Source organism: Haliotis cracherodii, unplaced genomic scaffold (assembly GCF_022045235.1).
Source record: "Haliotis cracherodii isolate W230 unplaced genomic scaffold, xgHalCrac1.p SCAF_6, whole genome shotgun sequence".
Classification (NCBI taxonomy): Eukaryota; Metazoa; Mollusca; class Gastropoda; order Lepetellida; family Haliotidae; genus Haliotis; species Haliotis cracherodii.
The window spans coordinates 25637573-25656878 of record NW_027266319.1 but is presented as its reverse complement, the minus strand read 5'-3'; the positions used below and the strand labels follow the sequence as shown (position 1 = coordinate 25656878).

The 19306-nt window shown below is 41.2% G+C and overlaps 1 protein-coding gene across 1 annotated transcript in view; it reads right to left on the bottom strand.

The window, feature by feature from the left end:
- Nucleotides 1–19306, bottom strand: part of LOC139445203 (leucine-rich repeat serine/threonine-protein kinase 2-like) — a 137775-nt gene that overhangs the window by 34289 nt on the left and 84180 nt on the right. Inside the window, exons 27-37 of the mRNA XM_071226334.1 lie at nt 16385–16602; nt 14704–14814; nt 13883–14019; nt 13187–13338; nt 12078–12201; nt 10926–11037; nt 9876–9947; nt 9198–9308; nt 8483–8581; nt 5649–5791; nt 4094–4214 (exon numbers count right to left, since the gene is read on the bottom strand). Of these exons, the coding sequence (XP_071082435.1) occupies nt 4094–4214; nt 5649–5791; nt 8483–8581; nt 9198–9308; nt 9876–9947; nt 10926–11037; nt 12078–12201; nt 13187–13338; nt 13883–14019; nt 14704–14814; nt 16385–16602 (1400 nt within the window). The remainder of the gene's footprint in view (nt 1–4093; nt 4215–5648; nt 5792–8482; nt 8582–9197; nt 9309–9875; nt 9948–10925; nt 11038–12077; nt 12202–13186; nt 13339–13882; nt 14020–14703; nt 14815–16384; nt 16603–19306) is intronic.

Sequence of the window (19306 nt, the reverse complement as noted above, 5' to 3'; positions counted from 1 at the left end):
CAGGGCAGATGGTTCTGCGGTAGATGGCCTGACCATTGGGTTAAGGATGGGACAACACTTGACATGACCTTTCTGGAGCTGTTTCCCATCGTCTGCGCCATTCAACTATGGGGAACACAGCTGATGAACAAGAAAATACTGTTCTACTGTGACAACCAGGTAGTGGTGGCAATCATCAACAAGCAATCAACCAAAGCCCCTCGGGTGATGAATCTTTTCCGCCGCCTCATCCTCCTTTGTCTTAACTATAACATTTTGTTTAAGTCAAAATACATTGCAACTAATTCCAATGTTATAGCCGATGCACTCTCGAGGTTTCAGTTCAATCGTTTCCGGGCAGTAGCACCGGAAGCAGAGCCTGCGCCAACGCCGGTTCCAGACAACATATGGCACATCTGAAGCAAGAAGTTGACAGGCTACTACTACAGTCACTGTCTGAAAATACCTGGTCGACTTACAGGACAGGCATCAACGCGCTGAAGCAGTTCAGATCGGTGCATCAGCTTCCAGAAACGTGGCCAGTCCCCCTAGATCAGGTCGTAAACTTTATTGCTCATTTGTCAGTCACCAACCATTCTCCCAAAACAGTAAAAACATATATCGCTGGTATATCCGCCAACCATAAATTTAAAGGTATGGAAGACTGTACCAATCATTTCCTGGTTACTAAACTAATAACAGGTATGTACAAGTCAAGAGGGCGCCAGGACACAAGGAAACCTATTACTCTGGATCTGTTGAAGGTGGTCATCAACAATCTCACACAGGTTTGTTCTTCGTCATACGAGGTATGCCTTTTCAGAGCTGTCTATTGTATAGCCTTCTTTGGCTTCTTTAGAGTAAGTGAACTAGTTCAAACTAAGATGTCACAGCCAGGCTGCTCCATCAATAACGTAAGTATATCAGGCGAACCGGAGAAAGCTACTATCCACCTTCCACACTCCAAAGGCGACCAACTTGGGTACGGCAATTCAGTGGGTATAGAGCCGACACCAGGTAAATCACCCTGCCCAGTGGCTGCCCTTAAGGCATACTTAAAGGTACGCCCATCTGGCCCCGTCCAAGCATTTATCCACTTTGACCATTCACCGCTAACCAGGTATCAGTTCCAAGCGGTCCTAAAAAAGGCCTTGGCCCTCAGCTCAATAGGTACTGAAAGTTATTCTTCCCACTCTTTCCGAATCGGGGCAGCAACAACGGCAGCTATCAATGGGGTACCACCACATCTCATCCAGCAATACGGCAGGTGGAAGTCAGAATGCTATCAGTCGTATATACGTCTTCCTGTGACATAATTATTCATGTTAGTTAACAAGAACTAAAGGCAAATAACTAATAACTGCCAAATGCTACTATAGTACATTTGTTCCAGTCTGGATGGTGGGCTCAAGCTTTATGACAAGGGCGAGGCAACAGCTGTCCCCACAGCGCCCGGAGCTGGTGCCCCACAAAAAGATTTTGTGGTTGGCAAGGGGCGGACTGCGGTGGAATGACCTGGACAGGGTGATCGACGCTCAGGTGGAGGCAACGCGGCGCAGTCCTTCAGCTGTCGTAATACACTTGGGAACCAATGACTTGGGCTCCACGAAGACCAGCCAGCTCCTCATAGATATGGAGACGTCAATCATGCGGATCCAGGCACACCTACCAAACACCCATGTCTGTTTTTCCAGTATCCTACAACGAAGGTATTGGCATTCCGCACGCGACCCACGTAAGGTGGAAAAGAGTAGATCTAAGCTCAATAGGCGGTTAGCCAATCGTCTCCGCGACCTTCCTAAGTTCTCATTTATCCCCCATCCTAGAATAGTGGCCACTGACCGGTCCTGGTTCCAGTGGGAGGGAATCCACCTTAGTTGTAAAGGGATAGGAGCTTTCGTAAAGGATATCGATCATGCCTTGGTCCAAATTTTCAAGTAAGTAAATATAAAGGTAAGACATCTTTCTTATGAGGCAATCATGGCGGGCACGCGTATCATCATCCGCGGCCGTGGGGTGTGGGGTAGCACTTTGGTGCTAAGTGGCGTGGTTCTTCTGGGCTACCTCCTATATCATCATAATTTATATTGATATATATACTAATTAGGGTTTCCGGTTACCTGCTTTCCAGCGGGAACCCAGACTGGGTTACCTTCTTACCAGTTGGAACCCAGTCTTTCCCGGGTTTTCACTCGGGAATCTAGTAACAATTATATTTGGCAACGCAAGTTGCCACATAGCTGGGCCTGGCGGCGTTCGCTCCCATTTAGACCCGCAGCGTTGGTCGGGTTGCGTCGTTTCCGTCATTTGGGCCGTAGCATTAAGTATATATTAACAATTAAATTTGGCCTGGCGGCGTTCGCTCCCATTTAGACCCGCAGCTGTGGTCGGGTTGCGTCGTTTCCGTCATTTGGGCCGTAGCATTAAGTATATATTAACAATTAAATTTGGCCTGGCGGCGTTCGCTCCCATTTAGACCCGCAGCTGTGGTCGGGTTGTGACATTTCCGCCATTTGGGCCTTACCATTAATTATATATTAACAAATATGTTTGGCGACTCAAGTCGCCACATAAATACTATTTATTCCATTTCTAAATTGGGGTAGCCCTTTAGAACCTCCACACCCTCGGCCATTAAATCCACTGTTGCGTCTTTGTCATTCTTTCAACATAGCCCACCTTCCTCAGGGAGGTGGGCCATCGCTGTAATATCCTGCAGTAATCCAGCTATATGACGGCGGTCTGTAAATAATCGTGTCTGGATCAGACAATCCAGTGATTGACATCATGTGCATCGCTCCACGCAGTTGGGATTGATGACATGCATCAACCAAGTCAGCGAGCCTGACCACCTGATCCCGTTAGTCGCCTCTTACGACAAGCATGGGTAGCTGAAGACCTATTCTACCACGGATCTTCACGGGTCTAATTATGCAAGAAAGGTAAACTTTGATTTAAACAATTAAATAAGTGGAAACCCATAAGTCAACTCATCTACACACAAATACCCATAAAGGGCCTTAATCAGAATCACCTTGGTGTGATTCAGGCTTATTAGCCTCATGAATATTGACTGTAAGAAACACAGAGGAACAGACAAAAAAAAACCTGCATGACAATTTAAAAAATGAATTATTTTGTAGTGTAATTAAATTAAATATGATGATAAAAAGACATTTGCAACAGTTGTGAAAATTTACTTTCATTAGGAGTGAGTCAGCAAGTGAATGAGTTGGGTTCATTCTCATTTTGAACTGTATTCCAGTTGTATCACTGTATGTCAGTTTAATGTGGGAGGAAAGCCCAAAATGATGCTGCTCTCAGACGTTTACCACCTTGGTTAAACCCACAACATAGTATAAAACCTATAAACATTATTGGGTGTAACTGGGATTCAAACCCACGATCATAGGTTTCTGGTGTGTGCAAGGGATGCAACTCTGCAAAGCGAATTGCTGCACCTTAAACAACTGGGCCACCTGTAGGCCAGGTTTCATCAGGAAGTGACAATAGTATATGATGCATATACCATCAGGACCATCATAGTAGCCTGGCTCTGTCCTCTGAGGGCGGTCGGGTAGCCTAGTGGCTAAAGCATTCGCTCGTCACGCCGAAGACCTGGGTTCGATTCCCGACATGGGTACAATGTGTGAAGCCCATTTCTGGTGTCCTCTGCCGTCATATTGCTGGAATATTGCTAAAAGCGGCGTAATACCATACACTCTGTCCTCAGAACAGTGTAAAGGCATCACACCTCAATTACTGCAACAGTGCTGTGACCATTACATGAATAGAATAAATATGCTCACAAATGATTGATTTGCATGTGTTGGGTTTAACACCACTTTGAACAGGTTTTCAGTTATATCATGGCATGTCAGCTTGGGAGGAAAGCCTGGAGTGATGCAGGTCTTAGATGTTTACCCCTTTGTTAAACTCAAGAGCACATGTATGGCGCTGACATACCAAGATTCATCATGAAGGCAAATGGGGACTCAAACCCATTATTATAGGACAGCGAATTCCAGCACCTTGGACAACTGGGCCACCTGTACACAGGACTGAGAGCTTGGTACGGGTATGAATATCAAGAGTGATGACCACTGCCACTGACCAGATAGAGCGCCCTATTAGACAGGAAGCACTGGTGTGTACTGTAGAACTCCTCCTGGCCGGCAAAGTCCCACGTGGACAGGGTGTACTTCATGGTGTGACGGAAGTTCTGTCTCTCATACCTGTCAAACACAACAGTCAAGTCATACCATGCATAACATATACTGTATTTGACGTAATAAGCGCCCAGGGTGCTCTCAAAATTAGAGTTAGGGGGCTCTTATTAGAATATAATTTTAGTGCTAATTGGGATTGTTCACTAGCCAATATATTAACAAATATCGCCGTGGGCACTTATTAGAGCGGGGAGCTTATTACGTGGAATATGGTAGGTTTACTTGTTGAAAGATTATACTGTGAAGTTTTTAAAGTTTGAAAAGAAAATCTTACCTTCTTTTAGCTAGGGGTTTGAAGAACATGTTATACAAAGTATCATATCGATGTGATCTTTGAGGCTATGCAACATGGTGTTGAAAACATGAAGTATTACGGGACAGGACATTCATCATATGGGGACTGTTTTGGTGTGACTAGTCATAAGAGCGTATCAAAACCCGCTTCCATTTTATGTAACGTTTCTCACCGGGTATATAATGATTCTTGAATACATGACACTGTTTACGGATAGCAACTTCTTTTATACATTGTAATGAGTAATTAGAGCTCCTTCTTGCTCATGGTGAATTCTGATGAAGGAGCAAGAAGTAGCTCTGAAACGTTGTGACAAAGAATAAAAGAAGTTGTTATCCATAAATAGTGTCATGTATTCATGTTCTTCCAACTTCTAAATGCATTTTAAAGACTTCATGATGATTCTTGTTTTCAGGGAATTTCCACAAGATTCTAATTACGGTAAATCCTTTTTGCATTGATTCTGACATATCCTTTTCAACTTCAAGTTATGATTGGTAAGAAGAATATGTAAATTTTATTCTGCCAGTTTTGAAATGCAAACATGAGTTACCCTTTAACTTGGAATAACTACTGCTTTATTGGAACAGAATTTCGAAAGGTCCTTTCAGAACAGACCCGTGAAGATCTGGGGTAGAATAGGTCTTCAGGAAACCATAAAAGGCGACTATGCTTGTAGTAAGAGGTGACTAATGGGATTGGGTGGTCAGGCTCGCTGACTTGGTTGATGCATGTCATCGATCCCAATTGCGGGGAATGATGCTCATGATATTAATCACTAGATTGTGTGGTCCAGACTTGATTATTTACGGTCTATAAATATAGCCATTACATAGCTGGAATATTGCTGAGTGCTGCGTTAAACAACAAACCAACCAACCTTTCTGAACACACTACAAACTTTGTCTTGAGTTGTCCGTTCAGTAGTTTTGAAGAGAAGTTTTTTTAAGTTCAGCAATAATGGACGGATAGATGGGTGACCAATGACTGATATGTCAAAGTTACCTACTTCTAAAAGCATCGCCTTCAGATCGAATTAAAATAATTATGCCTTTAAAATGTGATGGACATAAGCTCATAGAATTTATTCATTCAAACATTGGTCAAATTCCCGTAGTTAACAACAATGGCAATTGTCCACTCACCTCCAATCATCCACCACCACACCTACAGTTGGTCTCGTCTCATTCCGATGTTTCGTCTTCTTCCTGAGCGTGTGCAGAAGGGTGGTCTTGCCGCGGTTCCCAAATCCAACCACCATCAGTTTCATGCGGAAATAACGCTGGGCCTGTCAGCAAACATTATGAGTGTCTCATGTCTCCTCAGTTCCTTACAACCGTAGTTCGTTACAAGCATTTCAACTGTCAGACATCTTGGATCAAGTCACATGACCACATCACGTCATTGATGAATAAGAAAAGTGACCACTGTATATGTACCAAGTTTGTTCCCCTCATAAATGACATAGAATACATAACTCAAGTAAATACATGTTTTAATTTATAACTGATACGGCTTCATTGCCATACAGACACAAAAGCTGTCTGCCATCATATCTTTATCAATACTGAATTTTCCCACTCTAGTCGTCGCATTTAAAGACTTTATCCACTAAAAAGGCTATGGCCTAATCACTGTGTTACTATTGTTAATTGAGGATGAATTTGAGGGCAAGGTGTCAGTATGTAATCCAGTTAATCATGGAATTATGGAAACATAATTCGAATCTACAGTCATAGAATTCTGGCGTGCCCAAGGGACGCAACTCTGCACAGCGCATCGCAGTACCTAAGACCACTGGGCCACCCGTGTCCCGTAGTTCGTTATAAGCATGTATACATCATATATACAGTAAATAGCCAGGACCAAAAAAACAGCTTGTTATATCCATCAGTTTATTATAAGTGTGTTTGTTATAAACATAGTTTAATGAACTGTGAGAAAACAGAAACAGGTCCATCACCCCAAACTCCTCAAAGCTTAATGTACCACCATGAATCTCCAGTCCAAACACATTACTTCCAGACCTTCACCTTCTTCAAGACAACGTCTTAAGATCCAACAATTACCCAAGTCCAAGGATTGTACAATATAAGTGCTACGGATAGTAACTGGCAATAAATGATACTGACATGTTTCATAATACCCGCAAAGTTAATCTTTACCTTTGATAGACATAGCACCAACATACGATACATGCAAATATCTAGTTTCATGCCTCTAGAAAGGTAACTGTGTCTCAGAACTTGGCAATGATATAACTTATTTTACAAAAATCTGAACACTGCCCTTGTCCTTTGACTTAACTTGACTGAACCCTTTCAAAGTAGGGGCCCATCCTAGAGAAGGCATATTGCAAGTTTAATGATACATGCATTAATATGTTTTTAGAAAGTGTAACCAGAAGCTTTTGAGTGAGTTTTTCTATCTTGTAACCTTGATCTTTGACCTTCTCACTGCACGTGCCAAAAGAATACCACATCTAATGTCAATAATATTTGTGCCATATTCATAAGAAAATATGATAAAACTATTGTTGCAAATTTCCTCTGCAACTGACGTTTGATGTGGTAGGATATCTAAAGAAAATGTAAAATGAAGTTCCATCACTGTAGAGGTAACCATACCTCAGAAACTGACAATGTTTTTACTATGTTTTACAAAAAGCTAAACACTGACCTTGACCTTTTGCTAATCTAGACCTCAACCTTTTCAAACCCTGGCCCCATCCATGTACTTAGTGCATTCTAAATTGTGATAATACAGTTTTTCTGTCTTGTGACCTTGACTGTTGACCTTATCATGGCCTGTGCCCAAAAAATCCCCTCTCCCCACTCCCAAGGCCATTTGGAAGAAGTCCATGGAAGAGTCATCTCTGATGACACACATATAGATATAATCTTTGTGTAGTTGGCCTTAAAGAAATCACTGGCATGAGCAGCTTGGATGGCAGCAGTCAAATTCCAACAAAATGTAAAAGCAGTCTTGTTTCACGGGAGGGGTAATAATGTCACAGCAATTCTCTAATGATTCCAGCATACATTTACTGGTCCCAGTATATATCCTGGATGAGTGAGTGAATGGTGTTCTGTGCCACAGTTGGCAATATTCCATCGATATCACGCCAGCCTGTATCTTAAAATAATCAAGTCTGGGCCAGCTAGAGCCATGGATGACAGAATGAGGACTGTCTCCCACCATCGAGGTACAGTGCCACATAAAGTGCGAATGCGTCTGAATCCTTGGGTCTGATATCAATTGCTGCTGACAATTAATTGATTAATTCTGATCTTCAGCAACCCATGCTTGTTGTAAGAGGCGACTAACAGGATCAAGTGGTAAGACTCGCTCGACTTGGTTGATGCATGTCATCTTATCCCAAAGAAAGATGATTATGTCAATCACTGGATTGTCTGGTCCAGATTCGACTATCTATAGACCGCCACAATATAGCTGGAATATTTCTCTGGGTGTTGTACACAACAAACAAACTCATTTGACCCATTAAATTGAGCCGTTTGTGAATGCAAACCTAGAACTGTGTATAAATATACCTTGTTCATTAGACATTGACCTTGAGAGGTCATTTACTGATTTCATGTGTGAAGCCAATTTCTGGTGTCCCCTGCTATGATATTGATGGAATATTGCGAAACGTGGGACAAAATCATACTCAATGACTCATTTACTGATTTCACAATTTAGTTTTTTTCTGTAATTATTTCTGGGTTAACCTTCACGTTTCAATTTTGAAATCGTATCATAAAAATATGCTGAACACAGTATGATAATATACTTGAGGTTACTATCATCATTATGTGTTTATCTGTGGGTAATATATGTAGTAACAAGATTTAAGATACTACTATATCTCCCTGATCCAAGGGTTCTTAAAACTACACTTAAACTATATCCATATATTAGAGGTACGCACTTGGAAAGTAAGACAACTGATGCACCTCATCTTAGAACCTCTCACCTTTTTCAGTCTGTTGTGGAGATAGATTATCAGATCCTTCACTCTTCCTTTAACCAGACTGTCATCAAGGTCACTGAGGTTAAGGCCATCAAGAGGCATCTGTAACAACATGTCGTAAGGTCACATGTCTACTGCCTGTCTTATCTTTCAACAACAAATGCTAAATATATTTTTTCATACAGTCACAGACTTTGAGTAGACCTGGCAGCATCTCTCAATGATTTTGTAAACACTTGCGAAGAATGGGATGTCAATGAAAATGACCTTGAATTGTTTGATAGGCATTACTTAGAAGTAGACAGATGACAAAGTAGACACAATATATGGATAACAACTTCTTTAATTACTGTAAAGGCAATGTTTGGGTATAGATCCTTATACCATTGTCAAGCAAGACTGAGAGACAAAGGTCTTGCTTGACAACGGTATAAGGATCTGTACCGAAACATCACCTTTAAAGTAATTAAAGAAGTTAAGCAAGAGAATTTATGGATGTCAACTTTTTTTATTATGAGGAACAACTTCTTTATTATGAGGAACTTTATTCAGGAGATGAAGGAGTAAGCATATACTCCGAAACGTTCTGTACCTCATTATAAAGAAGTTGACTTCCATACATTCTCTTCCTGACGTGTATCACTTCTAAATGCCTTTCAAAGACTGGATTACAGAAGTTGTTATCCATACATTGTGTCTACATTGAATATGACCTCACCTCCCACATGCGAGAGCACCTGCCAAGTTCATCTGGTAGCGAAGTCAAAGCCTTATTGTGGTTCATGTCCAGTGATTGTAGTGACACCAGATGACCAATGTCCTTCGGCATCTACAACAAATCCACTATACAACCACCCTACGTCGTATTTAATATTGTACATGTTTATAATGCTCCAAATCCACAACCTAAAGCATGCTAAAGGAGCTACATTATCCCCTGTCCACGGATCAGTGTGTACTCGAGTTTCATTCTGAGATACCAGGGAAGTATACAACCCAAGCTGCCTGCGAGTTGCAAGAAGACTAACACACTGCCTTCCCATCCTACTTGGTACCCATTCACTGCTGGATGAACATTGGCACTTTTCAAACAAAGTCACTTGGCTAAGGAGACACCTCATGTGCTACATGTGCTTCAGGATTACAATACTTCAAGCTTGCAAAAAAAGTAAACAGTAATGGGAAACAAACTGAATCCTTATTCCATACCGATTGTCAATTACCGGTAGTGTATGTGTGAATGTACATCTTAATTTGCATAAAAAAGAAGCATATTATAAAATATTGGTTACCACTTTCAAAAGCCATTAAAGAAATTAGTCTTCTATCTATCTATCTATCTATCTATGTATCTGTCTATGTATCTATGTATCTATCTATCTATCTATCTACTTACCTCAGATAGTTTATTCCTGGCAATATGGAACTTTTCAACTTTGGCCCAGGCTTTAGCGCCATCCAAATGAAGCTGGAACAGTCATATATAAGTTGATGTATCAAGATGCAGTGTAGATAGATTGATGCGCTCAGTGGCTTTATTGTGTTTCTAGTTTTCAAGTCACATGAACCCAATTCAATGAAGGCATATTTTCGTGTACTGAAAAAGGATAACAGCAAGTTTCATCAAGATCAATATAAACAAGAGCTTTGCAAAGGAACCAGTCACCAGGCCTTCCTATCTATTTGAGTGAGTGAGTATGGTTTTACGCCGCTTTTAGCAATATTCCAGCAATATCACAGCACGGGACACCAGAAATGGGCTTCACACATTGTAACCCATGTTGGGAATCAAACCTGGGTCTTCGGCGTGACGAGCGAACGCTTTAACCACTAGGCTACCCGACCGCCCCCCTATCTATTTGAAAAAAAGAAGCACTATCAGAGTTAATGTAAGCAAACATTTTGCCAAACTACTCCAACATTTACTGTAGTCACAGTGGGTGAAACATGGCTGACAGTAGCGGAGAGAAGACAAACAGGGAAGTGTTTTAATCAGCTTGTTTCCGGAGAATGTAATTCTAATTAAGAAGTGAATGCGCATTGAACATAAATTATAATTCCCCTACGATATATGTTTTGGTTATCACACAGTTGCCGAGACTGCTGGGATCTGGTGGAAAGATAGGCTTCTTCAATGTGTTGGGAGATGATACCTCACTAATGCCCATATATTTACGATAACTGCTATAAGAAAATATGTGTCACACTTTAGATAACAAATTCAGATGCCATGCATTATAGTCAAGACTTCGAGTCAGAATAACCCAAAGAAATAACTTCACTTGTTATTCCACTACATTCGACTGAGTTTCCCAATTCCAGGGTCATGGGATTCTGGCATATCTAAGGGACACAACTCTGGGTAAATTGCATCACCTCAGATGACTGTGTAAATGAAATGAGTGAATGCCATAACCAGTACACATGTAGGTCATTCCGAACTTACTCTTGCAATACTGTTCTCAGACACTAGGATTTCCTTCAGGATCTGTGACTTCCATAAAACCGGAGGAGGGAATCCAAGCAGGCCATTCTTGGATAAATCCACAAACCTGAGACTGTAACAGAAAGATGTGACATCAGATGTGTCTACCCACTGACTCTCTACCTATGCATATCTGTGTTCATGGGGGGAAACTAGCTGGCCCAAATACCAACAGATTGCTCCTGCTACATATTCTGAAATACCAGATAGCTACACGATAAATCGCAAAGAACAATGGAGAACGAAGTGTGGCTTATTTCACGATAAAACATTGCTTTATCATGACGTCATTTCTGGAGATTCAAACATGCGCTGGCAACTTGATGACATTGTAAATTGGACGATGATATTTTTGAGGGAGAAGTGTCCAGTGAGTTGTTCCCATAGAGGTTGCTAGACAGCGCAGATGAATGCAATGGCCGAACGATCGCACACAAAAGTAAAAGAGATATGACAATTGGTATTGGGAGAAAAGGTTGAGATAATGGACATAAGGATTGTAAGAAAATGCAGGAAAAACCAAATTTAACCCCACGCCACGGCTGCACCGTTCATGGTTTATTCTCCCTGCAGTAATTTATTGTACGATAAACAACTCCTACTCATTGTGTACTTCTTAAATAGTAACTGGACAGAAGTTTCTTACTATGGCCCAAACATGGCCCATACTAGCTATAAATGATGGCACATAAAAGCATGATGTCTTCATTTCATAATTCCACAATCACTGAAAACAAAATACATAAAAAAAAATAAAACTTCTATTGGGTGAAAAAGCAAAAATGTTTCAGTTATCAAATACTGCAAAAATCAAAATTAGTGACTGAGTGGGTTTAACACCGCTTTTAACAGTACCCGGTATTCCAGTTATATCATGGCATGTCAGCTGAATGTGGGAGGAAAGCCCGAAGTGATGCAAGTCTCTGACGTTTACCACTTCGGTGAAACCAACGAGCAAGGATAAACCTAGAAACAAAATCAGGGCGAACCGGGATTCCAACCCATAATCATAGGTTTCTGTCGTACCAAGGGACACAAAGATGTCAATTAACAGCCAAAACAACGGTAAGCAATACAGCAAATCCTAAGACACAAATCCTGATGTGTCCCCACCTCTGCAGTTCCAGGATGAACTTGGGTATATAGAACGGCTCCTTCTCCTTCAGCTGGTTTCCCTTGAGCTTCAAAGTGCTGAGACGAGGAAAGTTCTTGGCCATGTCCTCACCAGGGAGTTGTTCTGAAAATACAGATATTATTTGGATGTGTTACCTGGAGTTTGGGAAGGGAGGGGCTGGGATTTTGTGTTGTGAAAATTGTTAACCATCTTAGAGTTGTAACTATAAAATATTCTTTCCAGAATGAGTTGTGCCATTTTTGGATAAAGGCAATCAAGCTAGGTGAGAGTCATCTTATCCTCTAGATAAGCAATCAGAAGAGGACAACAGGATAATCCCAACCTAGAGAGTAACTAACCACACAGGACATGTTTTATTTGTTTGTTCGTTGTTTAACGCCACACTCAGCAATATTCCAGCTGTGGGACGGCGGTCTGTAAATAATCGACCAGACAATCCAGGGATTGACATTGTAGCGGCCATAAAATTTCCGAGTCCCGTGATGGGATTCGAACCACAGACCTTCTGATCAGAGGTCGGAGGCCTTGTCCACATGACCAAAGAGGTTAACCCCGTCAGCAAGCTGACAAGGTAAGGATGTCATCGGTAGGATGACTCCACGCCCTGCTACATACTCCCCCGTCAACAGAAGGCACGTCCCGGGCCGCATAGTAGGGTACTGATGCTTATTTTGCTCAAATTTAATATGAACGTGCTAAGCCCCACGTTGGGCGCCAATGTAACGGCCATAAAATTTCCGAGTCCCGTGATGGGATTCGAACCACAGACCTTCTGATCCGAGGTCAGACGCCTTGTCCACGTGACCAAAGAGGTTAACCCCGTCAGCAAGCTGACAAGGTAAGGATGTCATCTGTGGGATGACTCCACGCCTTGCTACAACATCATGAGCATCGAGCCATTGGGATACGATGACATGCATCAACCAAATCAGCGATCCTGACCACCTGATCCCGTTAGTTGCCTCTTACGACAAGCCTGGGATCCTGAAGACCTATTCTACCCCGGATGTTCACGGGTCCACAGGACATTTAGAACAATACCCAGCTAGACAGTAGCTGACCATACAGTAGATAGAACAATACCCACCCAGACCATTGCTGACCATCTCCAGTGTTTCCAGTTTGTGACAGGCAGATAAGAACTTGTCATGCATGATTGTGATCACGTTTCTGGACAGGTCAAGACGGCGAAGCTCTGGTAGGTTCATGGTGGACTTGGGCAGACTGGAAATCTTGTTGCTAGGATGTAAAACATACAATTATCACCTTCCTACAACTGTAACAACGTACAACAAAAACACTTTCTTCTTGATCAGTCTTCCATCAGTCGATTTCGAGCTCTACAGTATTTCATGTAAACTTAATGTGGAAGGTGAGATAAGGTGAAATGATGTTAAATGCAGTCATGTTCCAGATTATTACGCTTATATAGTGGTGTGTGAGCGGTGCAGTGTGTTGAGACGCGGCGTGGTATGTGTGCGTGCGCGTGTGTGTGTGCATGTGTATGTGTTCGTTCTTATTCTAGTCTAGACTATCAATGATCTAATATTGCCAGCCCACTGAGATACCCCACTCAGACACAGTATTCCGACTCCAGGCTGACTAGTCCTGGTTTTATCCTTTTCATGCCAACCGCCAGGCAGGGTAGTATCAAGTACCATCTTTTAACACCTTGTTTGGTATGACATGGGCTTAGCAAAACATTCTGTTACATATTACATTAATTTGATGAAAATCATCAAATTGAAGATAAGAAATATGATATTGATAACGCATTACTTACTTGTAAAGAATCAGCTTCTCCAAGTTTGGCATTGCTCTGTCAATTTTGTCTGGAAAGTTTTCAATCTGATTGGATGAAAGATTAAGTTCCCGGATGCTGTAGATTCCAGACAGATCTTTGTTGCTCAGTTGGGTGATCTGAATCAAGAGGAAGAAAAAAATAAGAATCCAAATTTAAAAAAAAAATTATTATGATATTTCCGAGTCCCTGTTACAGGTAAGACCAGCAGGTACCCTGGGTACTGCCTGGCCCTAGTTAGAAGAGGTTTTAGAAGACAATTTTAGAAGAAAAAAGTTATCAAATGTGTTACAAGCTATTGTAATGCACGTTGATATTAATAGTAAGATTGATATTAGAAGCATGGATATTATGAACTCAGATTATACATGACATTGACATAGACACTTACATTTACATGCTCTCACTTTCTATACTAAACTATAAAAAGGATTAATACAATAAAATAAAAACTGAAACTTTGGTAAGCAAGAACAATTTCCATATCAAATCAAGATCACTGAGCTCCAGAAGTATAAATCCAAATATGGAAATCACTCGACCAAGGGAGGTGTTCATTCACTAATTTGAGAATGAGATGTTAGCTCACCTGGCTGTGGGTCGTGGGTGGAAAAACTCACCTGGCTATAACTGAGATTGTGGGCAGTGATATCACATCCGATTGTGACTGTGAAATTAAAGTAGTTAGCTCACTTTGTAGTGAATGAGATTACGGAAGGTGTTACTTTACCTGGTACTGACTGAGTTTGGAAGAAGTACTAGTTCACCTCGGTGCGACTAGGAATGTAAGAGAGTTAGCTCACCTGGTTGTGACTGAGATCGAGAGAGATAAGTGCAGTACACTCTATGACTTCATGTGGGAATGATTTCAGTTTGTTGTATCGTATGTCCACATACTGTAGCCTTGGGAAGTTCTGGAACAAGAGTGTATGAATGTCCAGACAACTGTTTCACACAACCTTCACGTTACAAGTGGAGACTTGCATATATCAGAGAAATACACAAAATCACTTATCTACACATAACTGACAGACCTGTTTTATTCAATGACAAGGTGGAAAGCGCTTTTAAGCATTGGTCAATCAAAGCCTCAATGAAAGTATGGTATGCTATAAATCATATATATCTATTGGTATACTATAAATCTTATTTATATTTTGGAATGTTAAACATCATAGATATCTCTTTGCACATATATTCTCAAGGAACTCCTATGTGGTCATACGTGTCAGTTAGTGGTAAATTAGTGAACCAATCTCTGACTATAGTCACTACTCTAATGCCTGACTGGCGATCCCTAGCTAGGGAATATAGGCCTCCATTGGACAAGCCACGCGCCTGGCCCAGCATAAAACAACACTCACTCACTCACTCACTATCTCTAGTGTTAACTCTGTACTACTGACAGGCTGCATTGATACATCTAGTTTATTGCAGACTGCAGCATTTAACAACATACACTCACTCCCTTGCTCTGATGCTAGCTCTACACCAGTCATAGGCTGTCCTGATACAGCTTGATTAGTGCTCACTGCAGCATTTAACAATATACACTCACTCCCTTGCTCTGATGCTAGCTCTACACCAGGCACAGGCTGTTCTGATACAGCTCGATTAGTGCTCACTGCAGCATTTAACAACATACACTCACTCCCTTGCTCTGATGCTAGCTCTACACCAGTCATAGGCTGTTCTGATACAGCTCGATTAGTGCTCACTGCAGCATTTAACAACATACACTCACTCCCTTGCTCTGATGCTAGCTCTACACCAGTCATAGGCTGTTCTGATACAGCTCGATTAGTGCTCACTGCAGCATTTAACAACATACACTCACTCCCTTGCTCAGATGCTAGCTCTACACCAGGCTCAGGCTGTCCTGATACAGCTCGATTAGTGCTCACTGCAGCATTTAACAACATACACTCACTCCCTTGCTCTGATGCTAGCTCCACACCAGGCACAGGTTGTCCTGATACAGCTCGATTAGTGCTCACTGCAGCATTTAACAACATACACTCACTCCCTTGCTCTGATGCTAGCTCTACACCAGGCACAGGCTGTCCTGATACAGCTCGATTAGTGCTCACTGCAGCATTTAACAACATACACTCACTCCCTTGCTCTGATGATAGCTCTACACCAGTCATAGGCTGTCCTGATACAGCTCGATTAGTGCTCACTGCAGCATTTAACAACATACACTCACTCCCTTGGTTAGTGCTCACTGCAGCATTTAACAACATACACTCACTCCCTTGCTCTGAAGCTAGCTCTACACCAGGCACAGGCTGTCCTGATACAGCTCGATTAGCGCTCACTGCAGCATTTAACAACATACACTCACTCCCTTGGTTAGTGCACAATGCAACATTTAACAACATGCACTCACTCCCTTGGTTAGTGCACAATGCAGCATTTAACAACATGCACTCACTCACTCCTCCACAAAATGGCCACCATACATTCTTGACATTGACTGACCTTGAAGAGTTTGTCGGGAAGCTTCTCCAGCTGGTTGTGGCTGAGGTCGAGTTTCTCAAGGCGTGCGAAGCAGGCAAGGAGCTGTGCGTCTGCCGTCAGGAGGTGGGACAAGGACTCAATATTGTTCTGGGACACATCCAGACATGTCATGTGGAAGTCCCGCTTGAAGGAGGGGTGTGTCTGCAAGGCTGGCAGGATCTCAGTGCTGGTCTCCATCTCTGGAGTGAAAGAAGCAATAAAAAAGAACGCACGCACATAAAATTCTCATTTTGTTTCTTGTTTAATGCTGCAATATTCCTGCTATATGACGGCAGTCTGTAAATAATTTAGTCTGGACCAGACAGTCCAGTGATTGACATCATAAGCATCGAGGATCGATGACATGCATCAACCAAGTCAGCGAGCCTGACCACCCGATCTTGTTTGTCGCCTCTTACAACAAGATTAAACGACTTTTACTGCAAATATGGGTTGCTGAAGACCTATTTTACCCCGGATCTTCATAGTCCTAATAGGTCTCGTAGTAGCTACAAGATCACTAGCTTAGTTCACAGGGCAATTTCACAGAAAACTAGATTTGAGCTACTGAGTGACATTTTCTTGGGTAATTCTGTAAGTTATTGGGTAATTCTGTAAATTATTTATATTCCCATTTCACCGTCTGTAGTGAGTACTCAGTATCCATATGAACAGAAGCTCTCTTGACCAATTTCCCCTACAAAAAAATAGAAATGGCTTGTTCCTATTCATGTTCAGGGCCCATTTGGACAGGGTTATGACTACCATAGTCCTATATCTGAAACCTTGGCCTGCAATAGTCACAGCATCAACATTTGGTTGTTTTGTTTTGTTGAACGCCACATATTCCAGCTATATGACGGTGGTCTGTGAATAATCGAGTCTGAACAAGACAATCCAGTGATTGAAATCATTAGCATTGATCTACTCCGTTGCAATACGATGACATGCATCAACCAAGTCAGCAAGCCTGACCACCCCATGACAAATAGCTGAAGAATGCTCTTCCTTGAGTTGACCCATGTCACTAAATCAACACAATCATTCAGTTACCAATAAAGTTGTTTCAGGTCAGGTAAGCTAGAAACAGTCTGCTGTGTTAGTAAGTAAATGTTTCTTGTGAACTGCTGAAACAGTAATGTTCTCGATGTCACTTTTAAATGATGAATTACATTGGCTAACTCACCCGTCCTAACTCAGTCAGCTAACTATTTGTTCTTTTGCCTGAAACATGACTGAGAGAGTGTCCTAAACTTTAATTGAACCTGGGGCTAAAACTTCAGATTGGTTCACATGTCCAAATGTTCAAAGATTCATTTACAAAATGGCAATGATATAAAGATATGTCTAATGGAAATTTAAAATATAATGGAAATATTCCAGAATGACCCCAAGACTATTTGTGAAGGAAGTCCTGATTCATTGATGTATTGATGCATCATAAGTTTACTCCTGACGATACAACACACCAGACCCATGTAAGGTTCATGATATAATTCTGTATCTACTTTCAAATTGTAATCTTTACAAAGTTTCCAAATAAACTTCCTGAAACAAAGTGCTAAATCTGATTGAAAAAAACTATCCAAATAAGTCTAAATTTACCAATAATTAAACACTTAAACAAAAACTACAGCAACAACCAATTGGTAGCCAAGTCCACTAGAACATGGATAATTTCACACAAATGTTGTTCAAATAAAGTTTGTTTTGTTTGTTTGTCGTTTATTGCCACACGCAGCAAAATTCCAGCTAAATGGCAGTCGCCTGTAAATAATAGAGTCTGAACCAGACAATTCAGTGATCAATACTGAGAGCAATTATCCATGTCATCGGGGTCAACCAAGTCACCGAGTCTGACCACTCAATCCATTTGGTCACCTCTTATGGCCAGCATGTGTTACTCACTACAGGGTCATATCATATCGTATCATGACTCAAGTATTAGTCCGAAATACATGTACCGGTACTAATGAATACACAATACGTTCGGAAAATAACGGATTACAGATAACCACAGTTATAACGAACTGACGGATATAACGGGCTGTTTATTTTCGTCCCGACCATTTGCTGTACCGGTATATATGCTGTTTATATGCTTATAATGAACTACGGTTATAACGAACTAAAAAAATGGTCCCTTTGAGTTCATTATAACTGTAGTTTACTGTATTGCGTTTTTCAAAACCATGCATACTTTCATCTCGTTGGCAATGTTTACATAAGTGACATAAAGTCAAATTGAATTTATGAAATTAGCAACTGATTCCTGAGATCGAAAAAGCAAAAGTATTCTTTCTTTTTTATATAATTTGTCTATTACAAAAGCATTTGACCATAGCAACATCCAACAAATGACGATAACTACAAAGTTGCCATCTATGGTTCCATTTCAGAACTTAAAAACAGAAAACATGAACAGAAAAGCAAAGACAACATTGCAGCCACAGTGACTACATGGAGGGAAAACAAATTTCATGATGCACATACGGCGACACCGTCCACTCAAAAAGCAGTCTAGTGCAAATTTCCCAAAGTTTCAAAGCTGACAGAAACACACAAGAAATGAGCTTCAACCCAAATTACAATCAGTAAGAACACATGCAATATATTGGGGTACATATCGCAATACATAAATCATTATTCCTTAAGGTCAATACCCATCATTAATATTAATCACTGGACCATTTCGCTTGCTGATGTGCTGATGCATAAGAAGGATGGTTTGGAATATACCGGTATGTGAACATTTTTTCTGCAAACTCAGTTTATTTCAATTGAGACATACTTAAGACATCGCAAGACAATTTATTGCATCATTGAATGGCCAGGCGTCACCAGCTTATCATATCTGTTATCCCTGATCAGATTATCAGTTTTGTAGATTGGTGAAGGAATGTT